The sequence below is a fragment of the Artemia sp. Qi Xiang Cuo genome, chromosome 21 (assembly GCF_049724085.1).
Source record: "Artemia sp. Qi Xiang Cuo chromosome 21, ASM4972408v1, whole genome shotgun sequence".
Classification (NCBI taxonomy): Eukaryota; Metazoa; Arthropoda; class Branchiopoda; order Anostraca; family Artemiidae; genus Artemia; species Artemia sp. Qi Xiang Cuo.
In genome coordinates this window covers 5039503-5059009 of record NC_142814.1, presented here as the reverse complement: position 1 = coordinate 5059009, position 19507 = coordinate 5039503, and the positions used below count along the sequence as shown (strand labels likewise).

The window sequence follows — 19507 nt, the reverse complement described above, 5'->3', positions numbered from 1 at the left end:
TCGCTATGCTGCTTCTCAAACGGGCAACAAGATATCTCCATGCCCTGCGTCGCCCCCAGCAAGCTGGCTTCATGCTAGGCAGGTCCACCACCGAGCAAATCCATACGACTAGACAGCTAGTAGAGAAAACTCTTGAATATAAGAGGAAGGCGTACATTGCCTTTGTCGATTTTCGATCTGCCTTCGACACTGTTGATAGGCAGTCACTATGGCTAATCCTCCAGTCTGCTGGCGTACCCACGAAAATCGTCCGTCTTCTCAAAGAGCTGTATAATAACACTGAAAGTGCGGTGATCGTAAATGGACGGCCTTCTGGATGTTTCAAAATTAAAAATGGTGTCCGGCAAGGATGTGCCGCTGCACCTGAGCTCTTTAACTATGTAATAGACCACATCCTGAATAAAACACTGCAGGTGCAGCCGTTTGGCATAGGCTTTGCTGGAAGAGTTCTTTCAGACGTCGACTTTGCCGATGACGTGGCGCTAATATGCGAAAACATTAGTGACCTCAAAACTACACTGGAAACACTGGCCTCTGCCGCTGAGAAATTCGGTCTGAAAATAAATTGGTCGAAGACCAAGATAATGCCCATTGAGAAAACGCCGTCCAACCCCCTGTCATCTGTGGAAATTTGTGGCCAGACTGTAGAGGTAGTCAAGCAGTTTACCTACCTTGGTTCAATTGTCTGCTCAAACGGAAGCCTAGATGCCGAAATATCAGCAAGAGCGGCAAAAGCAAACTCTGTCTTCGGTCGCCTTCTAAAAACAGTCTTCCATAAACCCCAGATCAGCCGTCTCACAAAAGCACGAATTATATTCTGCTTCGGTTGCCAGCGTTATGCTGTATTCTTCTGAGACTTGGTCGCTGACTCAGACACAAACGCTAAAGGTAGACGCCATCCAGACGAAACACTTCCGAAAAATCAAACGCTCCCAATGGCCCGACAGGGTCTGAAATTTAGAAATCCTCAGGTCCTTACAACTCCCACCTCTGTCTGAGCAGCTTGAATCTCGCTCGCTGCGTTGATATGGTCATCTTCTCCGTCTGCCGGCCCAAACACCCGCTTCGCTCATCTTCGATTTCGACCCAGCTGCAAACGGCGGGAGGCGTCCTAGGGGAAGACCACGCACCAGATGGGTGGGCTTCATCCGTGATCGGCTCGCCTCCAGAAACATTAACCCAGCTGAAGTGACAACCCTCGCCCTGAACCGACCAGTCTGGAGAAGACTGACGGCGCTGACGACTGGTTCCCTCTACGCTGGCGACGCTGCCGAGCAAGAGCTTTAAGTAAGTAAGTAAAGTAAGTAAGAAGAGGATGTGAATAGTGATACTTTTGTAGGCAGTTTATTTAGGCTCAAAGGGAAACAAAACAACTAAAAAAAACAACAACACACATATACGCAGTTGAAACCTATAAATTACTAGCAAAAGGGCTGGCCTCACCAGTTTATTGCTACCTCCCACTGATTGCTCGGGCCTTCAGCCATCGAAGAAAAAGGGTCTTCAGCCATTGAAAATGAATTGTTTTTTTTTGTGTGTTTATTTTTAGTTTGGAATTTTACAGTCATATCTATTTTCGTGGTTTCAGAGTTATTTCTCATAAGTTTTCATATTTGAAGCTTGAACGGAAATTCAGTGGGAGGACTGCAAATGTTGGATTTTACATATATAGACGGCCAGAGGGATCACAATATGCCGCCTCTTATAGCTTACTTCCACTGACAGCTACGGCCTTCGGCCCTTTTGAAAGCCCCTTACCCAACTGGAATGGTACTGCAGGCTTCAAACCAAGTAAAGGAGCCTTCAATTCCTCGGGCATGTGTAAAACATTATTAGTAATCCTTTAGGGAATTTTCTTTAATAATGATTTTTTTCTTTAAAAATTTAACTTGACTGTTTCTCGCTTGACCAGTTTAGCTGTTCATAGACCCCTGCCCACGTTCATCATTTTCATTGGCCAGGTCAGGGATTACTAGTCTGAGGCTGGTATCGCCCTGTTTGAAGGACGTTGGTCTTTCTATAATTAATTAAAAAAGCTTTCCAAAAAGGAAATTCTTCAAAGAAAAGTAAAAATCTATATTAAAACTTGAGACGAACTAAAATAAAGTTCTATAAAAACTCAAGCTTAAAACGGCCAGAAATTACTATCAATGAATAGATGAATTAGATGAAACGAACACAAATTACAGAATCATATCAAACATTAAGATGACATATACTGATATTGATAAATCCTAAAACAAGTAGAAATTAAAATGAATACTCAAAGTCAAACTTAAAACAAACAGAAATTATTTCAAACAGGAGTTTGGCTACCTTCCCCCCATTCAATAAATCTTCTAAAAGCTTTTGTGTAATTGGAGTTTTATTGAAAACTATATGTATTTTAAACAGCGTCATTTAATTTTTCAAAACATGGACGAAAAATGGAAAATAAAATACAATCAAGACGATTAAAAAAAAAATATGAAAATAAAATTGATGTTTAATATATAATAATATGTGGAAATTCCTCGAAAGCTCAGCAATTTAAGATTCTAATTTTATTTAACAGAATTTTTATTTAATTGTTTTGGTTCAACCCTGATCTGTTCCTGAGATATTAGACATACGCCCTATTGGCACCCTGGGATACACATACTATGTGCTTTGACGTAGTATAACATCCCCTTCGACATTATCTAAAAATTTCAAAGTAGCTGTTCATAACATTGTATTTATACACCCTTTCACAACCTGGATGTGCATAGTGTCTTTTGATTTAGTTAATATTTCCTTACAGTTTCAACTTAATACCCTTATCAATTCAATAGATATCGCAGATGCGCCCTTTTGACAAGCGAGATGCAAGTAGTGTCTTTTGATTTAGTTTAACATTCTCTAAAAGTTTCAACTCAATATCCTTAGCAATTCCATAAACATTGCATATACGTAATTTTGACAATTTGGATGCACAGAAAGTATTTTGATTTAGTTCAACACCCTCCTAAACATTATTTGATAATTTCAGCTTAATACACTTAATACTCTTTCACTGCAATAATCAAAATTACAGTTACAGCTCAATGATGACATACTTTCTCATTCATTTTCTGTGATTTTTCACACACGTTCCATAACCTCATACCTGACGCCAGCTAAGTGCTAAAACTGCATGACGGCATATGGAGGTCTTTTTCGCTAAAAATGAGTTCCTCAGTTTTCCTAAATTTGTGACAAGTATATGGTTGTGTAAGTCTTCATTTACATAATTTTAATAATTACGTGTGGTTCCCACTGGTACGGTTTTTGTTTAACGCAAAACGACTCACGAATAGCGGATGCGGGAAAATCGCAAAAATGTTCACACAGAACCGGCTCACTACAGCCGTTGAAGCGCAAAGATACAATGATATATTAAAAAAAAACATATGCATAGGAATAGGCTAAATCAAATTCAAAGGGCTAACCTATAATAGCCTAGGCTAACTATGCCTAATGTAAAATATAAGTCTTGTCTCCTTGGTTCATTTCCTTGTAAAAATCCCCCAGGACTCGCCTATTAAAATTTTTTACTGAATTACCGAAAGGACAAAATCCTCATGTTGCTTGTCAAATATTAAGGGAAAACTTTTTATAAACTTTAGTTTCTCAGTTACTTGGAATTTATGGTTCTACAATGTTTTCAATTTAAAATAACGGATACGATTTTCAATGGCTCAGTAGAAATACTTCAACGCAGCCATTAAACCGTTGTGACGCAGAAACTTGCAGCAAAAAAGGAGAAAATATGATGGATCACGCAGAAACCGCCGTTTTAGCGTGAACTCGCATCAGTGGGAACTCAGGGTAAGATTTCATGTATAATGTCATTAGAACTTTAACGCAAAAGGAAACTGCCAAATACCGAGATAGGGATATTATTATTTCGCTTGAGAAGCCATGACGTTTGTTGTACAAATACGCTCTTATCTAATTTAGGGCCACAGTCTAATGATACTAATTACTAAGTCAATGTTTTTTGCTTTGATATTCTTTTTCCATTAGTCTTTTTTTGCCACCATATTAGCAATTTTCCTAGATTATTTATATTTTTTTCTCCTTGTTCCTCCATTTTTATTATTTTTTCCACTTTTTTAGAGCAATTACAAAAATAAATTATAATTTGGCAAGGAGGAAATAATAAAGGCCAAGAACGAAATATATAAATACAAGCTTACACTAGAGCAGAATATTTGAATTGGCTCTCTGACAACCAAAATTTAAGCCGGAGACAAACTAAGAAAGACTTCGTACCCATCCAAGATCATACTTTGCCATGAATATATGATCTGCCAAATCTAATAGTTAGATCTTACTAGAACACAAAGGATTTGAGTGGCATAAAGTGGCATCTTGGAAGTAGGGTAAAGGCACCGATGATTCGACATTGCAATTTCGGAACCACTGTTGAAATTTTCCTTCAAAACGGGATAGCTCTGCTTAGCCGTGACTTAGAGCGCCATCTCTTGGAGCCGTCGTTATATTTCGACGGTGCAAAACGTGGACACTATATCCGGTACACCCAGATAAGAAAAGGACATACAATTCGGTCAGTTTCCTGTTTTCGACATGAAAGGAGCTCCCGACAATTTTTCAGGTGTGTAATGTTCAAACTGTCATTACTTGGTTATTTATTGCAAGAAAAAGTTGGGATAAGCGCCAATGTGTCGAGATACATCTGATCTTCTCTGAAATGTAGCTACATTAGCTTTTCTTGATAAAATTAAATGAAAATGGCGAGGGAAATTGCATTGTCGAAACTAGGTTCCAAGTGTCGAAAATTCTTGTTCGATGTAGTGGAATACCAGGCGGACTAAAAATGTTCCTTCAGCCGCATTCAACCGTAAATATCGGCTTCTATCAAGGGTTTTATTTCTTTGGCGAATATCTCGTAGTAACCTTTTCGAAATTTTGGACAGACAGCAACAGGCCCTGTCGAAATATAGGTGAATTTGTCGAAACTTCACTGAACATGTAAAACAGATGAGAAATAATAGGTGTCGAAATTCCAGGATCCACTGACGAAACCATAGGCACCATAGCTGTCGAATTTACGGGTGCTTTCTGCGCAACGAGAGATTTCGATGATTATTATTTCTTATAATATTTCAGATAAAAGAACACTTAAACAAAAGTTTTTTTTTTAACTTTGACGTTTTACTTACAGACACTGGATTTGTATATCATCTGAGGAACTGCTACTTGGTCTCATACCATGCTGAGGCATAAATTGGTATGGGGCGGGAGGGGGGGGGGGGGTAGTTGCTCCCCCAGACCTCGTTTTGCCCCCCCCCCCCTAGACCTGATTTTGCCCCCCTCCCCCCACCAGATTTTTTTAGATTATACCCTTATTTATCCTTCATCCGAATAAAAAATACAAATTTTATTGAATACAAAATTTTATACAAAATGATGCGTAGGCCTATGTTTTGAACGAAAATAAGAATCTGCAAATGAAAATAAAATCCACTAAATCAAATAAACTTCTTAAATTTCTAGAAATCAACTCCTATTTTCCTAGACTCTATCCCTTACGAAATGCTAGGGAAACAATTTTGTTCTACAAAATTTGTTATACTGAAAACTATTTGTATTTAATAAAGTGTATTAAAATTTGTTCTACCGATTTTGTTATACCAAATACTACATACTTGAAACTAATTTGTTAGTTTTATTACTTCTACTTTTTGCATAGTCTTTTATACTTTTATACATTAAATGAAGTTGAAGAAAAACAAAGAAACAAGAATATACGTTAAAAACAAAAAAAAAATTTTTAAACACGAAAAACGGGTTTTAATTTTCTAACAAGCAGTGAACTACAAAACAATTAATTATGCACAAAAGCTCCGAATATTTCGGCCCCACATCCGGGAGCCTTTCTCAACGTAAAAATAAATAAATAAATAAAGCAAAAAAAAAACCACTTAAATTACATTACAATAAAACATACTAAACACATAAAGAGAACAAAAAGCAACAACGAAAGAAAAATATAAATAAATAAGAACAAAACTCACATATTAATTAAACACTTCCATGCACTGACTGTCTTTCAACTGGCCTCCTCTCAGTATATAAATTGAAATATATTAAATAAACACTTCCATGTACTGAATGTCTATATTGATTCTACTCGCCTCCTCCCAGTATATAAATTGAAATCTATCAAAAATGAAGAATATATTTATACTTAGACCAAAACAATAAAAGGTCAACTAACCCCCCGGTCCATAACCCTTAATTAAAAAATTTTTTTTTTGTTTTTAATGGAAAAGCAGTGTGGTCTAAGAAATTATTTAAGAATATACGTTTCAAATACACCAGGTTCCGCCCATAGACATTCCCCAAGCATTCCAATGCGTGTCGAATTGGGTCCCGACTTGTGTTGAAAACAGGGAACTTTTCTGTTGTGTCAAATTTTTAGCTGAAAATACTCTAGTTTTGGAAAATTGGAGTTGTTTACCCTTTTAAGATAAAACTTCAAACTTCTCATCAAACAGTTAGATTCCTAGATGTTTTTCCTACATACTGAAACCCTTTTCAAACCAAAAGTCTTTAAATTAAGACTTCTAGAGTAGAAAAACTGGTTTTTTACAAAAACTGTTGAATCATCGGTTTGACACCCAATACGGGTGTTGAATTGGGTTCCGACTTGTGTCAAAAACAGGTAACTTTTGTTGTGTCGAATTTGTAGATGAAAATGCTGTAATTTCGGAAAATTGGAGTTTTATACCCTTTCCAGACAAAACTTCAAACTTCTCATCAAACAGTTAGATCCCAAGATGTTTTTCCTACATACTCAAACCCTTTTCAAAATGAAAGTCTTTAAATTAAGACTTCTAGACCAGAAAAACTGGTTTTTTACAAAAACTGTTGAATCATCGGTACCTTTACCCTATAGGACCTAAAAGAGAAAAAATTGTTCTTCTCCATGTTTAATTACCCAAATATGAAATATGAAGCAGAAATATGAACTTATATTCTACTTTGTAAACATAGTACAAAAAAAGACGCATCCAACTCAAATGGGATTTGATCAACGATCTGCCAAATATTATGATTTGCGTACCAGGTCATTTGAAATTTAGAGCTAGAACCCCTTCAATATCTAACAGAACTTAATGAAGCCTGTCATAAATCATGAAGCATGTAATGAAATTAAGTTCTAATCTAGTTTTGAGTTGATGGCTTTATCATTTATCATTGTCATAGAGCCTGCACAATTGGACTATTTAAAATCATTTAGGCTTTTTGAAAGAATGGGAAAAGATCAAATGATTTCTCAGGATATTCAATCCAATAAATGGAGAATTCTTTCTAAAATTTATAATAGATATAAGTAATGGAGAATTCTCAGCCAGCCAGTAAAGTTTAATCAGTAATAAAGTGGCTTGAAGCGCCACTTTTTACTAGCAAAAATCTTCTTTTTTCATAAGGTAAATCGGCTGATTGATATATGATAAAGAGTTTCAGTCTTCTGTGAAAGAAGATCAGTCTATGTGGGTAAAAAACGGAAAAGAAGTACTTTTAATAGCGATAACACTCAAATTAGTCGGTAAAATCCATTGCCCTTCCTCCCAAGCATTTTGGCTAATGACGCCTCTGGTAATAATAAGTTTTTAGCCAGCAATGGCAGATCCATCAACATAATTAAACAAAAACAGTGGCATTTTGTCAACAAAAGTAAACTACTACTATTATAAAATAACACATTGCAGCATTAAGCTACCTTAGGCCAACACAGCTGCATGCACATCCCTGTCAATCTCCCTCATTGAATTAAAACTAATGATGCCCCAGTGTTTTTCTAATACTATTAGTTGTCGGGGCGTGGGGTTTGAGGGATGCCTGCATTTTTCTCATTAATCATTTTAATCTTGATCTGTCATGGATAGTTTATATGAGAAGACTAAAATAAATGAAATAACAAGACGAAAAAAAGAGGATAAAAATACTGACATGACAACAACTAAAATCTTGCTTTCAGTTGGTAGCTACAACAATTTTAGTCACATTTCTATTTGTAAAAATTTGTGTCGAAGTTTGGAAGGGATTTTTAATCTTTGTTTTTTTGGGCCTCTTTTGCAGGCCGGGTCTCTTTTATCACTCTCTTTGCTGATCTGTTTCATCTTTCCTACAACAACTTAACGAGGTTGTAGATCTGATTCCCCGTCAATAGTGCGAGAAAGTGATTACGGGCAATTTTAAATTAAACTTGATTGACAGTTCTTCCTCATCACTGGATTTTCTTTCCAATATGCTTTCAGGTAGAATGCATCCTATGACATCTATACCCACATGAGTCATTGAATCAACAGGACTCTTGTTGATGGTGTTTCTTATCTTAACAATTATTTTGCAGCTGATTCTTCCAATTCCAGATCTAACAGTTCTGATTCACGCTTTCATTGTTTTTCTGTTAAAAATCTTAATCTTCTGAGGTCTAGATTGAATAAGCAATCTTGGGTTGTAGTTAAATCCGAATCGGCGTTTTAATATATTTTATGAACTAATTAGGACTACTATTCTTGATACTTATGCTTCTCTGCCATGCCAATCCTGATCTAAAAGGCTGAGTCGCTTAACCCATAGATGACCCCAAGTCTTCTAAGAAGCTGGAAGCAAAATAATTGCTTGTGGAGAGAGAGGAAGAGGTCGGCATCTCAACAGCATCTTCACAATTATAAAGCATATAGGAACCTTTTCAAGTCTCTTGTTCTTCAAGTAATGTCTGATGATTATTTTTCCTAGTTTTCAGACTATGAAAAAGACGCTAGAGACGTGGAAAATTAATAATTCATGTTCTGAGCCTCTTCTTTCTAGTTTGGTTGTTGATGGTGATATTTTGACAGGAACAGAGAAAGGTCAGAAAAATTTGCCATCTTATTTTGCAAATATTGGGAAAAATACTGTATAGCAACAAATTTTATTAACAAAATTTATTAATATTATTAACAGAATCGATCTAAATTCAGATAGGAGCCAAAAATTGATTCGTTAGTCCGATTTCATACATATGGGGTAGAAAAAATGTTTAAATTGTTAGTAGCTAAAATTCTTACATTGCTAAAAAGTACATCTTCATTAGGTCCAGATCAGATACAAACATGTGTTTTCAAATTATTTTGCTGTCTATTTAATCCCAGTTAACAGTTGATAAATCTATCTTTTGAATCTGGAGTGTTTCCAGATGCTCTTAAATGTGCTAGAGTTATAGTTCTTTACAAACAAGGCCCTTGGAATGGCCTGTCCAACTAAGGACTTATTTCGCTCTTGTCGGTTTTTAATAAAGTGATTAAAAAACCATATTATCACGTCTCTTAAGCTCTCTTGAAGCTAAAGATTTCTTTCATCTTTTCCAGTTACGTTTTTGGGCTAGAAATTCTACTAACATGCATGTGTTTCTTTAATAGATTTTATTCACACTGTTCTCGAATCTACTCTGCTTCTGGCTGCTTTCTTTTAGATTTTTGAAAGACACTTTTCTGACACATCATATTCTTCTAGGAAAGCTTTCTCACTTTGGTGTATGGGCAAATGCTTATTCCTGGTTCTTGTCTCGATTGGTGAATCTTTTCGTGATAGTTCTCAGGTTGAATATGGAGTACCTCAAGGATCGGTTTTGGGTCCAATGCTGATATAAATTTATGTTAATGACCTTTTTGTAGCATTATCTATTATATTTGCTTGTGCTTGCTTATGTATTACTTGTGTATGCTTTTGCTTATATTGCTTGTTTGTGCTTATTATGTGCTTATTTTATTATAGGTGCTTGGGTCTATATTAAACTATTGAATCAAAGAATTCTACATGGTGTCAGAAGTCATGGATATAAGTCAACCATCAATCAACTGGAACACCAATGATCTTGCTTCTGAATGGACCAAGTTCGAGAGTCACGCAACACTGATGTGCGAAGGTCCCCTTGCTGAAAAATCAGAGAAAGTGCTATGTGCCTACCTTCTCATATGGGTTGGTAATCAAGGGCGAAAGATATTCAGACCATTTGAGCTCAAAGAAGCAGATAAAGACGAATTCAAGGTGTATTTGAAAAAAATTCAGATAGTATGCAGCCCCTAAGAAAAACCAAGTGTTCTCATACTACATTTTCAAAAAGCAAGACCAAAGAGACACTGAAAATTTTGAGAAATACATAACAGAACTAAAAATTCTAGTCAAACCAGCTGGGTATACTAATGAAAGTGAGATGGTGAGAGACAAAATAGTATGTGGAGTGACAAACCCTAGTCTGCGTGAGAAACTCTCGGGAATTGGTGACACTCTCACACTTACCCAAGCTGTCACAATTTGTTGTGCACATGAATCGACCCAAGCGCAACTCAAAACATTTGAACAGAAAGAAATCAAGCAAGAAGTGGATGCCATTTCAAAAAGCAAATACTATCTGCCTCATAAGAAAGCAGAGTGCTACTTCTGTGGTGGCACATACTCTCCCCTACACATATGCCCTGCTAAAGGAAAAACATGCTCAAAGTGCAAAAAGAGTAACCACTTCGCCAAAGTCTGCAGAAGCAAGGCAGTGAATGCTGTTGGCAATGGTGCAACAGAGAGCCTTAGTTTCACTAGTGAATTGCAAAATCAGGAAGAAACCGAGGTATTTCTATATACAATTGGAAAAGGCTCCAGCAGTGATGAAGTCTTTGCAGAAATATCCATCAGTAGAGAGCTGAAGATCAAATTTAAGGTTGACGCTGGTGCTCAGGTCAACATACTCCCATCGCAATACTTAAGTAAACTGTCAGAAAAGCCAAAGCTATCCAAAGCCACTCAACGACTCACCAGCTACTGTGGGTCAGCCATACCCTACCTTGGGGTATGCAGCCTGTCATGAAGCTACAAAAATGGACCTATACAATCACATGTATTCTACATAGTCAAATCAAATACCACACCCATATTTGGCCTCAAAACAAGCAAAGACCTGAACCTGATCAAGCTTGTTCCGAGCATTGAACAGTCCCCAGAAGCTGAAAATGTTAACGTGTTTAAGGGCATAGGGAAAGTTGAAACAGAATGCGAGATACATCTAAAGGACAATGCAACCCCAACTGTACACCCAGCTATAAAAGTACCACTAGCCATGAAAGAGAAGCTAAAAAACGAACTAGATAGGTTGGAATCCCTTGACATCATTGAAAAGGTTAGTGAACCAACAGATTGGGTAAATGCCATGGTAATGGTTGAGAAAAAGGATGGAACTTTCAGATTATGTATTGACCCCGTGGACCTTAATAAGCCCATAAAACGCCCACACTCCCCTATCCCAACCTTCGAGGATGCTGTTGCCGAGATAGATGGAGCAGTTATTTTCAGCAAGTTACACACTCGCTCAGGCTATTGGATACTACCACTCTTTACTCGATCTTCATACCTAATAACTTTCAGCACAATATTTGGACGCTATAGATGGAAGAGATATCCCTTTGGCCTTGTGTCGGCGCAAGATGAATTCCAGAGGAAAATGGAAGAAGCATTTGAAGGTCTTAAAGGCATCACAATACTTGTGGATGACATCTTAGTATACAGAAAATCCCATAGAGAGCATGATAAAAGGCTTACTGCAGATCTCAACAGAGCTAAAGAAACCGGAATTCGATTCAACAAAGACAAATGTAAATTTGCAAGAGATCAGGTCAAATACTTTGGACATATCATCAGCAAAGAAGGAATAAAGCCTGATCCTGAAATAATAAAAGCGATAAAGGATATGCCAAATCCCAAGTCAAAAGAGGAGCTTCAGACGTTACTTAGAATGTTGAATTTTCTATCGATATACATATCTGATTCATCTTCAAAGAACAAGCCATTGAGAGACCTGACTAAAGCCACAGAATTCAAGTGGGAAGCTGTTCACAAATCATTTATGGAAGAAATAAAAAGGTCTATATCAGACAGCTTATCTTTTTTTGAACATGATTGCAAAACACTGAACCTTAAGGTCGATGCATCGAAACACGGGCTGGGAGCTGAACTATCCTTGAAAGGTAAAATATTTGGTTTTGCTTCACGGGCGCTAAGCAAGACAGGCAGAACTGTTCACAGATGGAAAAAGAGCTGTATGCCATCGTTTTTGGATGCAAACACTTCCACCACTACATCTATGGTCGCAAAGTCTTTGTTACAACTGACCATCGCCCACTAGAGACTATTCTGTCACGCCCACTCCATGAAGCACCCGCCCGGCTTCAGCAAATGATGAGACAGATTCAACCCTACAACTTAGAAGACCGATACAGCCCTGGAGCAGAAATACCGATACCACATGCGCTATCACGTCTGCACTTGCCTGACACGGACACTCAATTACAGAACGACATTGAAGTTTATGTCAATACAGTGATGAAATCCTTACCAGTGAGCGACTCTAAACTTGAGGAAATCCGGCATGAGACACGCCGAGATGCCCAACTAGCAACACTCGCATCCCTTGTACGTGATGGTTGGCCGTCAAAACGTCAGTCTTGCCCAATGGAAGTTTTGGCCTTCTGGAATATCCAGCACAAACTGAGCATCCACAACAGTCTGCTATTGAAAGGCCAGTAGATCATCATACCTCACATGCTGAGAACTAACATTCTACACCAACTCCATCATGCTCACCTGGGAATAGACAAAACTAAAATGCGTGCAAGAATGATCATATACTGGCCAAAGATGAATGCTGATATAGAGAGGTTTGTCCAGAATTGTGAAATATGTTTGAAGTTTGCTGCCAACAACCAGAAAGAACCGCTAAGAAGCAGCCAGATACCATCAATCCCATGACAACACCTCGGTATTGACCTATTCGAGTGGAACAGAGCATGCCACCTCATAATCAGTGATTATTATAGCAGGTTTTTTTAAGTCAAAAAATTGCCAAGCCAAACTTCGTCCACCATTATAGAAAAAATGAAAACCATTTTTTCACGTTTTGGGATTCCCCAGCTCATATCCTCTGACAATGGTCCACAACTGTTCTCCCAGGAATTCAAGATTTTACTCAGTCCTGAGGAATCAGCTTGAAAACATCTAGCCCCATATACCCAAGATCCAATGAGCTTGTAGAAAAGTCTGTCCATATCTGCAAGAAAATACTCACTAAAGCAAAAGAAGCTGGAACCAACCCTTGTATTGCTCTTTTGGAATATAGGAATATCCCAGTTGACAGTTATGCTTGACCAGCCCAGCTTCTAATGAGTCGCCAGCTCCAGTCAATCCTACCATCAACATAACAACAGCTAAAACCCAGAATTGTTCCAACAAAAGATTTCATGCAACACAGGTTGGTTGAACATAATAGGCAGAAATCTTACTATGACAAATCAGCAAAGCAACTCCCGGAACTTCAGACGGGTGAAAAAGTATTTATCCAGAAAATGGCAAATAGCTCTTGGACAAAAGCCAAAATCATTTCGCGACATGAAAATCCTAGATCCTACGTTGTTGAAACTGCTGATGGATCTAGGCTGCGAAGAAACAGAACCCATATCTTTCGACGCCGTTTCCCTACCCTCACATCACCGGGCACCCTAACAACTCGAAACGAAAACAATGAAACAGCCTATCTGGACACCTCCAATGCAGAAAATCCACACATTGATTCTTATCCAACAGAAGAAGCCCCCAAAATTGATCAGGAGTCACACAAAGAAGAGGCGCCACTGTCGCCAAACTCATCACCAAACAGCAGACATGCCTCCCTGCACCATGTGGAAGTTACACCACTCCTTTCTGCATCAGTGAACTTGCCCCGGACCCACAGTGGCAGAGTGATTAGGCCAATAACACGGCTTGATATGTAGACCTTGTTAAGTGTGAAGAAGGGAGATGTAGCATTATCTATTATATTTGCTTGTGCTTGCTTATGTATTACTTGTGTATGCTTTTGCTTATATTGCTTGCTTGTGCTTATTTTATTATAGGTGCTTCGGTCTAAATTTAACTATTGAATCAAAGAATTCAACACTTTTCTTTGCAGTTAAAAATTGTAAATCACAATTATACTATCAGCTTTGTCAACAAGCCAACCAGGATCTCTCAAAGCATGAGTCTGGATCTGATGATGGTCTGGTGGCTTTTGTAGATGATAGCCTACTAACCACATTGTTTAAAGATGAGACTGGTCTGTGGCTGAACCTGACATTTCTTTTCAAGCATTTTGTTTCATGGTTTACCATGAATCATCTTGTATTAAATGTTTCCAAATCAAAGCTTTTTATTTTTCTCATGTTTCAAAATCTTGCCCTGATATAAAAGAAAACTAGACCTCTACAGGATCCATCTCTAGACCTAATTGTGGTTCTGTATGTTTCCTGGGAATTTTGGTATATAAAAATCTATCATCTTAGTACTCTTCAAAAGCTTAAGCACTCATATCCTGATTGCATTCATAAGCTTTTTTTTTCTTCATTGGTTCAATCATATGTTTCTTATTGTCCACTAATATAGATGTCTACCTTTCCGTCTTCTACAAATTTGCTTTCTTCTTCCCATGAGGGGCCAAAAATATTATTAAAGAGACTTTAACAGTTCTTTAATCAAGCCTCTTCTAAATCTTTGATCTGTGTATTTCGTATTCCGTGCATATTCTGCTTTTTTTTTAGTCCACAGGCAACCGCCAACTGTTTTAAAGACTCCATCCTTTGTTTATAATTTTTTGTTATATGCCCTTTGATATTCTGCTAATGAAAGAATTCCTTCTATGTGGCGCGTTTGGTCTGACTTTAATCTGGTTACCATAAGTTTAAAGTTATAGAATTCTCTACTAGCTATGGCACAAGGTAGTCATTTGTTTGGGACATTAAAAAAAATGGTGTGGAATTATCTTCAAGAAGAGTTTAATTGGTACTTGTTTAGAATCCAATAAAAACGCAAAACAGCCACTCGGGGAAAAGCAAAGATCAAATAGACATTACCCTGTAATTCATATGAGACACTGTATAAACAAGGGGTTTCTCACACTGGGAACTATATTTAAACTTTAGTTTTTTGGGGTTTAGGCAAAATAAAGGTACCTAGGTTAGGTAAAGTATTTAATATATGCTATGATTTACCCCCCCCCCCCCTCTAATGTGCAAATATATAGCCCAAATTTATTTCTAAACCATTATATTTTTATCATACTTTGTTTTATTTCATCAGCATTAACGAAACTTCACTTATTGCATGTTTACTGGATACTAAACAAGTACCGTTTAATTTATAGGGTAAAAACGAAAATTTAAGTTTTATGTTAAATTCTAAACTTTTTATTTATCATTATTATTGCCAATATATTTAATTATTATAATTATGTTTTGGTGTGCTTTTCTGTGTAAAATTATTGTTCAATAAATGAACTCTGAACTCAATCTAAAAAAAAATTAACAACTCAATAGAAAAAATCTATCTCATAGCAGGAAGGTCAAGAGGGAGAGGGGAGGCCACAAAGCAGATTTTCCGTTAAAAAAAAACTTTCTGGGGAGTTCTTTCATTTAATAATGCCTTTTCCTGGTATTCCATTTCTACTCATCTTTGGTTTAATGTAGCTTGTTAATTTTCTTTGAAAAACTTACCTCTGTAAAAAAAAAAAAAATTATTTTTAATATACATAGTTTATTTATTGGTTGACAAAAGAATATTTTTAATTTTTTTGATTTTCCTCAACAAGAATCCCGATTTTGGTTTATTATTTATATGTTAGACACAATTTTGCAACAACTTTTTGTAATACTGTGTAACAGATTCTTTGGATTGATGGATACAGAGGAAAACATTCATATACAGGTTCTACATCTGTATAATCTTTGGGGTTCAATAGGGCTGATGGAATTCTAGCCCCAATCAAGCTAAAGCCTTGACTATAGACTGATATTAATTAACTATGCCCTCAACATGCCCAAAAAATTTCAACTTCATTTCCTTAATCTTTCCAGAGATATAGCAGATAGACCCTCTTAACAGCTTTGTGTGCACATAGTGCATTTTATTTTATTTCAATTTCCCACTCAACATACCCTCACAATTTTAACTTAATATCCTTAGCCATTCCTGAGATATTGCAGATATTCCTTTTGAAGAAAACTGGATGCACATAGTGTCTTTTAGCATAGTATCCCCAAAACATACCCTGAAGGTCCAGCATATTGCCCTGATTTTTTCCTAGGATATTGACACTCTTTTGGAAAACTGGATACCAATAGTTTCTTTTGATTTAGTTTTACATCCCCCTCAACTTTCCTTGAAAGTTTCAACTTAATCCCCTATTTAATTCCTAAGACACTGCATCTGAGCCATGTTGACAATCTGATTGATAACTCTTTTAATTTAGTTCAATAGCAGTAGTAGTAAGTACTTAAGTCGTAGTGGTAGCTGCTGCAAGTAGCTCCAGTTACAAGAAGTCACAGTTGCATGCATTTGCAAATTGCTTTCACATTTCCAAGTAGTCAAAGTCAATTTTGTAGAGTATTTGCAATCACAGTTGCAAGCAATTGCAGTCACAGTTGTAAGTAGCTGCAGACACAAGTAATTGTTGCTGTCAAACTCACCTGTAGTCACAATCACATTTCCAAGTAATTACAGTTACAAGCAATTGGAGTTGTGGTTTCAAGTAGCTAGAGTTGCAGTTGCAAGTAGCTGGAGTTGCAGTAGCAAGTTTTTGCAGTTGCAAGCAGTCATAGTCATATATATTTGCAGTAGCAGTAGTAGCAGCCATGGCAGTATAGGTTGTTGTTTTATTAATAGTAGTAGTAGTAGTTGTAGTAATCCTAAAAGGTTTAATTTAATACCCTCAACCACTCCTGAAATACTACTGATGCTTTTTACAACCTGCATGCATATAGTATGTTTTTATTTTGTGCAACATACACCCAACATCCCCTGAAATTTTAACATTAATACCCATAGTAGTTCCAGATATATTGCAGTTATGCCCTTTTAATATCCATGTTTAATTTAACATGCCCTAAAACTTTGATTTTAGGCCTGTATCAATTCCAAGATTATCACAAATACACCCTTTATGACAAAAGTGTGGATTGACACAGTTTTTTTTTATTTAGTTCAACATTTCCAACAACATGCTCTGGAAGTTCCAATGTAATGACCCTAGCTGCTACAGGTATTATGTAAATGCACCCTTTTGACAATCTGGATACACACATAACTTTTCATTTAGTTTTCTGCCCTATCAAAGTTCCCTGAAAATTAAAAACTAATACTTTATTTTGTTCCTAAGGCATTATATCTATGCCATTTTGACAACCTAGATACATTTAAGCCTTTTTGATTTAGTTCAATGGTGGTAGTAGCAGTAGCAATGGTATTAGCCCTAAAAGTTTCAATCTAATACTTTATGCCATTCTTGAGATATTGTTGAACATCCTATTGACAGCCAACATACACATAGTGCCTCTTGATTTAATTTCATAGAAACATAAAATTTCCCTGAAAATTTCTGCTTTATGCCATATTCCAGTCCTAAGATATCCTGCCTTTGGCATTTTGACAGCCTGGATTCACTTGAACTATTTGATATAGTTCAATAGTAGCAGTAATAATAGTAGAAGCAGCAGCAAAAATGGTATTAATACTAGTATTCCTGACAGTTTTAGCTCACTAACCGAGGGTGTTGCTGATATCTTAATTTGATAACCTGCATTTGCACAGTGTGGTTTAATTTAGCTCAACACCCCCCTCAAAATGCTCTGAAAGCTTCAACTTAATGCTCTAAACCACTCCTTAGATATTGCTGATACAACCTTTTGACAACCTGCATGCAAATAGTGTATTTGATTTACTTCAACACAGCCTTACCATTCCCTGAGAGTTTTATTAATAGCCTTGGTATTAGCAATAATAGCAGTAGTGGGAGAATTAGGAATAATAGTAGTGGTAGCAGTAGTAGTATTCAAATAGTACCTTTTTGATTAGTTCAACATCTTCAACATACCCTGATAATTTCAACTTAACACTTTAAGGTGTTTTGAGATATTGCTGAAACACCCTTTTGATAACCTGTATTCTCTTGGTAAGTGTTGATTTAGCCTACATTCTTGTTAACAGTCCCTGAAAACTTCTCCTTGATTCCCTTAGCCTTAGCAGTAGTAGTGGCTTTGTGCATGTAGTGCCTTTTGGTTGGTTCAAAATTCTCCTCAACATGCACTGGATCTTTCAAATTAATACTCAAAGCAGTCCCTGAGAACCTACCTGTTACACTCTTTTGATAGCATGCACATAGAGATTTTTGGTTAGTTCAAAATCCCCCTATACATGCTCAGAAAGATTCAACTTAACACTCTAAGCTGCTCCTGAGAAATTACTTATATAGTGTGCAGCAGTAGCAATAGTATGCACATAGTGCCTTTTTGTTAGTTCAACATCCCATCATGATACCCAGGAAGTTTCAACTTAATCCTATAAGCTGTTACTGAGATATTGCTCATGCACCCTTTCAACATCATATATTGTCATAGTGTGTTTTGTCTTGTTTCAAAACCCCATAAAAGTTCTCTGAAAGCTTCACCTTAATGCTTTTAGGCTTAGTAGCAGTAGTAGTTGTAGGGTATAAGCAGGGCCCCACTGCTTTGTATGGTTACAAAAATGAAATACCTTTGGGGCCCCTTTCATGGCTCAAGATGCAATTTGCAACAGAAGCAATTATTGTATAATGAAAGAGCATAAAAAAGACATCAAATGACATCTTCACTTTCATACCTTTGGGGCCCCTTTTAAGGCTTATGATACAGCTAGGACCAGAAGCAATTATTGTATTATGAAAGATCATAAAAAAGGCATCAAATGATGTTTTCACTTTCATCCTAGCTAAATTATAGGCCTACCTAGAAATTTACTCATACTTTAGTCTGTAGACCTAGGCTATCCCTGAAAGTTTCGTTTTCCTAGCCTGGCCCCTTTCCAAGATAGAAAAACAAAGAGCCAAAATTACCACTTGAGTCAGCATGTCTACCTACATAGGAATGCTATTTACTCTTCTCCAAAATCTTTAAATATTAGCACTGGTGAAAATCAAAACTATCAGTGCAAAATCTGTCCATTGTAGGCTATTTTGAAAGAAAAGTCAACGCATATTGCGCTATTAGCCTAAAATTTACAATCAAAAACAAGTTATTACAAGTTTTAAGTGACTGACTAATCTACATTTGAACTTGTTTGGGGTTTGACGCATTCCACCAATGGGTCATATGCGTTATTTGAACTTTCCACCAAAATTCTTATATCCTGCGTTGCCAACTGACGGCATTGTCAACGTGTGACAAAAAGAGCCGAGAAAGTGTTTTTCTACCTAAAAAGTGCGACGAGCCTATTCACTGATTTCTATAACCAGAGTTTTTGGAACCCAGTGATTAAAGCCAACCCATCAAATATTGAACATCAAATATTACACCATATATTTAACAGATCATATATTAAGCAGTTAAGAAAAATCACTGGTTTAAACAAAACGAAGGACAATTTACCTTTTCTGATAAGAGCTTTGATT

At 36.8% G+C, this 19507-nt stretch overlaps 1 protein-coding gene across 4 annotated transcripts in view; it reads right to left on the bottom strand.

Moving 5' to 3' along the window:
- The window catches only part of LOC148939179 (beta-1,4-mannosylglycolipid beta-1,3-N-acetylglucosaminyltransferase brn-like), a 36535-nt gene extending 17320 nt beyond the window's left edge, over positions 1-19215 (bottom strand). The window contains exon 1 of one of the 4 annotated variants that reach the window (XM_089106644.1): positions 19139-19215. Coding sequence is in view for 1 of the 4 variants with exons in the window: in XM_089106643.1 (XP_088962769.1) it covers positions 19165-19192 (28 nt within the window). In the remaining 3 variants the exon portion in view is untranslated. Of the gene's footprint in view, positions 1-6041; positions 6241-18952; positions 19113-19138 lie in introns of those variants that run through there. The other 3 variants (XM_089106643.1, XM_089106647.1, XM_089106645.1) reach the window with 3 other exon arrangements.
- Between the last annotated feature and the right edge of the window lie 292 nt (positions 19216-19507).